The sequence below is a fragment of the Helianthus annuus genome, chromosome 11 (genome assembly GCF_002127325.2).
Source record: "Helianthus annuus cultivar XRQ/B chromosome 11, HanXRQr2.0-SUNRISE, whole genome shotgun sequence".
In the NCBI taxonomy this organism is placed as follows: domain Eukaryota; kingdom Viridiplantae; phylum Streptophyta; class Magnoliopsida; order Asterales; family Asteraceae; genus Helianthus; species Helianthus annuus.
This window is the reverse complement of record NC_035443.2, coordinates 61225595-61230952: the sequence shown is the minus strand read 5'-3', so window position 1 is coordinate 61230952 and position 5358 is coordinate 61225595. Positions and strand designations below refer to the sequence as shown.

General features: G+C 41.6%; 1 protein-coding gene across 1 annotated transcript; it reads left to right on the top strand.

The window, feature by feature from the left end:
• Positions 1-978: 978 nt before the first annotated feature.
• On the top strand, positions 979-5005 carry LOC110920451 (xyloglucan endotransglucosylase/hydrolase 2). The gene is made up of 4 exons (XM_035979897.1): positions 979-1282; positions 1383-1576; positions 1661-1698; positions 4471-5005. The coding sequence occupies exons 1-4, from the start codon at positions 1010-1012 to the stop codon at positions 4857-4859; spliced, it is 894 nt and encodes a 297-aa protein (XP_035835790.1). The 5' UTR covers positions 979-1009; the 3' UTR covers positions 4860-5005.
• The last annotated feature ends 353 nt before the right edge of the window (positions 5006-5358 follow it).

Below are 5358 nucleotides of genomic sequence, written 5' to 3'. Positions count from 1 at the left end.
ATGATACGTGGTACTGGAAGGACGAAGATCAGCTGTGTTTTACGGTGAAAGCAGTGAGAGAAGCGTTGGCACAACAATTGGACTTGAATATACAAAGCGGCAACTTTGTTTGGAACAAGTGGGCGTCTAGCAAAAGCAATATGTTTTCATGGCGAGCTATAGACAACAACATACCAACAGCAAAAGCATTAGGGGAAAGGGGGTTATTGCAAGACAACAGGTGCAGAATGTGCGACTCGGAGGAAGAAACAGCAGATCATGTACTACTACAGTGCGGCTATGCAAAACGGGTTTGGGAAGCGGTATTCGAATGGCTAAAATGTAACGATTTACACTTGGGGGATTCTCTGAAACAAATGTTACAAAGAGTAAATGATCTACAAAGGGGCCGAAATAAAAGGAAGATGATCCACGCGATAGTCTTACAAACGATATGGACACTATGGAAAATTAGAAACGATAAAATCTTCAATGGCAAAACGGGTGAATCTCAAAACATAATACAAGGTATAAAGGAAGAATCATATCATTATATGAAAGAAAGGTCAAAATTTAAAGCTATTTCACGACAACAATGGTGGGACTTCAACTTCATAGCATAGTTCTCTTGATGTAATTTTGTTTTATTTCGCTTCGTTTTGTTTTGTTATGACTATTGATGGCTCTCAGTTTCTGGCTGTAAGCTTTCGATTTGTTTGGTTGAAATAAAAGTTCCGTTTGCTATTCAAAAAAAAAAAGTTTCACATAAATATGTGTGTGTCGAGAAACACAAGCAATAATTGTTCTCCATGAGTTGGCACGCGTAAATGGGTGTCTTCTAATCATTTTTCGGTGGAGTCACCTCTTGTCCACCAACCAGGATGGTTCCTACGGCAAACTTGTGATCATGTAGCCACACCTATATATATATATATAAACCATCACTGAAATTAAACATAAACCCATCACATCTCTTCCTCTCTCTATCTTTCACACACATACATACACACTAGTTCGGTTGAGAAGAATAATGGGACATTCAAGCCATAATGCTTGTGCAATTGCTCTAGCAATTTCATGTCTGATTGTAGCTGCATCGGCAGGAAGTTTTTATGACGAAATGGACATCACTTTTGGAGGTGAACATGCTAAAATTTCCAATGGCGGTCAGGATCTATCCCTTTCACTCGATCAGTACTCCGGTTCAGGTTTCCAGTCCAAGCACGAGTACCTCTTTGGAAGGTTCGACATGCAACTCAAACTAGTACCTGGAAACTCTGCTGGTACTGTCACCACCTTCTATGTAAGTAGTCCATGCCCTCATGATTTCAAAATTTGTATCTTGACATTATATCATAGTTACCAAGTCCCTAACAAAAAGCATGACTGATTTTGTACACCAGTTATCGTCACAAGGAGCGGGGCATGATGAGATAGACTTTGAGTTCTTGGGCAACACCACAGGAAGCCCTTACACAATCCACACCAATGTATACTCGCAAGGGAAAGGAGATAAGGAACAACAGTTTCACCTATGGTTCGACCCAACTGCCGCCTTCCACACCTACACTATTGTATGGAACGCACAAAGAATCATGTAAGTCCATCTCACATTCGATCTATGCACACAAGTTACCCGTACTACTGACATGTACTGATCTTCAACTACATTTTACTACAGTTTCTTGATTGATAACATACCAGTGAGGGTGTTTAACTGTTGGTATCATCGTCATCGGAAACCCAGGACCAATCGGAACGGATGGACTTGTGACCACAAACACAATCATTCACGTACAAACCACAACACTCACACGAATTCATGATAATGAATTGAAACGAGAATGACTTGCAGAAATAGTAAACTAACCGAATGAATATAACTAGATTGACTGAAACTTGAATATGATAAACTTGATAAACACACGTTTGAAATATACTTGATAACTGTCGATGTGATAACCGTATGAATAGGGAGTTTGGCAGCGGCTTTATAGGGGATCAAGGGGCATGTCTCTAAAAGTCACAACGTTTCAGAAAGGTGTGACGATTCAGAAATAACCGCCTTCGGTTATGAGACACGCCGGTTCGCTATGGCCCAAACTCCTTTACCCACACCGGTTATAAATCGGACTGGACATACATAAACTGTTCGACCCATTCTGGTGGCCTACGGCCCAAACTAAATACATAAACATAACCTATTGTTCGACCCAATACTAATAGACATAATATAAACAAATAAATAAATACGAAACAGGCCCGAGGCCCATGTTCTTTGACTCGGATAATTCTTGGTTACCGAATTGATCTTCATTCTCCCCCTTAAGCAAGAAATATCCGAGCCCTTCGATCCGTTTACTCTTTGCGGTTGTTGGTGACTTTGATCTTCACCACCACGTCATCATCACTTGAATCTTCGATCCATCCGCAATTGCTCGAGCTTTCGGCCATTCCAACTTTCTCTCTTGCACGCTCCTTATTGATGTAATCAAAGTACCATTCGGCCAACTCTAGATAGTAGACGTATGCAACCTTCATTTCATAGGCGTCGTCCTTGTCGTAACCATACTTCACCGATATCTCGCCCCATTTGTCTTTTGCCATTATTTCATCAAACCCACCGTTGTGCTTCACGATGCGGTGTAGTAGTATGAGGCTAACATCACGACCATCAATTAACTCCGGTGGCATTGCCTTCTCACAAACAATTCCAAGAAAGTTCGTGATGAACCAAACTAAGATTTCTTCAAACGGTGTGTCGAAGAATCTTGGGTGCTTCTTGATTTCTTCGTGTAGTGTGATTAGATCCCCTGGTTCAATGCAACTTTCCATGATTAACCCCCTTTCAACAACATCCTCCTCGAGTTGAGAGAGAGTTATTGCCCGTTCCCGAAGCATTTGCCTTGATTGTCGTGGATTATCCTTCTCGCCCTCGAGATAAATCATTAAGGCTTTCTTTGCCTTTTTCGAGTACACGACTTTCCTTGCACTTGGGCGTTCGTCATACACTTTCTTTTTATTTTTTGACTTTTCAAATTCCCGCTCATAGTAATCGCCTAAACATTCTTGAAACTTTTCTTTTTCTTCCTTGTACCCATTGTCGACCCCAAGATTATCATAAAAAGCGTCAAGATAATCTTGTTCCAAGTCGGTTTCCGACTTGTCTTCGTAAATATCAAAACCCTTTGATCGACAACCGAACATCTTCTTCAATACGCACTTCTCACCCATAGTAACCGTCTCGATTCCTTGAAACAGGAGTTGTTCCAAACTTAGAACATTCCTGTCAAGTTTTGGTGCGTAACTAACACACGGAATTATCCTATCCTTGCCGTCCACCGGCACCTTTACTTCACCAATTCCATGAACAAATGAAACATCCTTCTTGCTTTCATTCGTTATAACCCCGAAGTGTCTTTTAAAACACTTGAACAAACTACGATTTCCCGTCATGTGCGTCTTAAACGTGGGATCCACAACCCAGATTGAATCCCATTTACCCCCGCAAGTATCCTTTACGATATAATCATTCTCGACTGGTAAAGGTGATAGTATAATATACTTACTAGGGCAAATTGACGCTATGTGGCCAAACTTCTTGCACTTGAAACACCGAACCCCCGGTTTTCTTGGCCTACCCACTGATGCGTTGGGTTTCTTCCCGTTCTTCTTCGTGAAACCCCCTCTGAATACCTTCTTTGGAAACTTTTTCATTGGTGATACCCCGGTCCGCATGGTTGGCTTCCCCTGCGCGTACTCATCCACTTCCGCCGCCCGGCCGCACTCTCCACTACGAACAAACACATCATCACCAAAATCGGTCATAACCGATTTCCCCTTGTTTCCTCCGATTCGGTTCTCTCCTTGATCACAATTCCTTCCGGTTCCTGTTAAACCTTTGGCTCTGATACCAATGTTGGTATCATCGTCATCGGAAACCCAGGACCAATCGGAACGGATGGACTTGTGACCACAAACACAATCATTCACGTACAAACCACAACACTCACACGAATTCATGATAATGAATTGAAACGAGAATGACTTGCAGAAATAGTAAACTAACCGAATGAATATAACTAGATTGACTGAAACTTGAATATGATAAACTTGATAAACACACGTTTGAAATATACTTGATAACTGTCGATGTGATAACCGTATGAATAGGGAGTTTGGCAGCGGCTTTATAGGGGATCAAGGGGCATGTCTCTAAAAGTCACAACGTTTCAGAAAGGTGTGACGATTCAGAAATAACCGCCTTCGGTTATGAGACACGCCGGTTCGCTATGGCCCAAACTCCTTTACCCACACCGGTTATAAATCGGACTGGACATACATAAACTGTTCGACCCATTCTGGTGGCCTACGGCCCAAACTAAATACATAAACATAACCTATTGTTCGACCCAATACTAATAGACATAATATAAACAAATAAATAAATACGAAACAGGCCCGAGGCCCATGTTCTTTGACTCGGATAATTCTTGGTTACCGAATTGATCTTCATTAACAACCATGAGGCTGCTGGAGTTCCCTTTCCCAAGAGCCAACCGATGAGAGTGTATGCCAGCCTGTGGAATGCAGATGACTGGGCAACCCAGGGTGGGCGTGTGAAAACTGACTGGAAAAATGCACCTTTCACCGCTTACTACAGGAAATTCAATGCCAATGCCGATAAAGTTGGTCCTAACTCAAGGTCGACAAGCTCTGTAAATGACAACCAGGCATGGAGAACTCAAGGAGTCGATGCAGCTGGCCGAAACAGGATTAGGTGGGTGCAGAACAAGCACATGATCTACAACTACTGCAATGACCGCACACGCTTTACTAACGGTCTTCCTGCTGAATGCAAACGCTCCAGATTCCTCTAAGCCTACATGGGATTTTGGTTTGAATGCAATTCATCATCACCTTCTAGTAAATATTTCCAGTCTTGAAAATTCTTTATTCTTTCATATTGTACTTGTACTTGATGCAACGATGATAATAAATAAATGAACAACAAAATTCTTTATTCTTTCATATTCTACTAGTTCAACCTGTCTACATTTTTTCCCACATAAGAAGTTGATGGACATGGAATGTTTAGGAAACCTGTTCAGCCGCATGGCCAACTCATCAAAGTGTACGTTCACAAGCAGAGTCGAGCTAGGGGTAAGCTCGGGCTCGATTATAAAACGAGCCCGTTCGGATTTGAAACCGAGCTGGATACCTAAGCTCGAGTTCGGCTTGGTTTCAAACTTTGCTAGCTCGGCTCAGCTTGATTAGTCTCGAGTAAATAAAAAAAATAATAATAGATAGCTTTGAAAACTCAAAGGTCTAAAATTCATTCAATAGTTTAAAAAACATATCCAAAGTAAGTTTAAGAAG

Coding starts and splice junctions, on each gene's coding strand:
- LOC110920451 (XM_035979897.1), top strand. CDS start 1,010: ATGGGACATTCAAGCCATAATGCTTGTGCAATTGCTCTAGCAATTTCA. Junction 1,283..1,382: donor GTACTGTCACCACCTTCTAT/GTAAGTAGTCCA, acceptor TTTGTACACCAG/TTATCGTCACAAGGAGCGGG. Junction 1,577..1,660: donor TGGAACGCACAAAGAATCAT/GTAAGTCCATCT, acceptor ATTTTACTACAG/TTTCTTGATTGATAACATAC.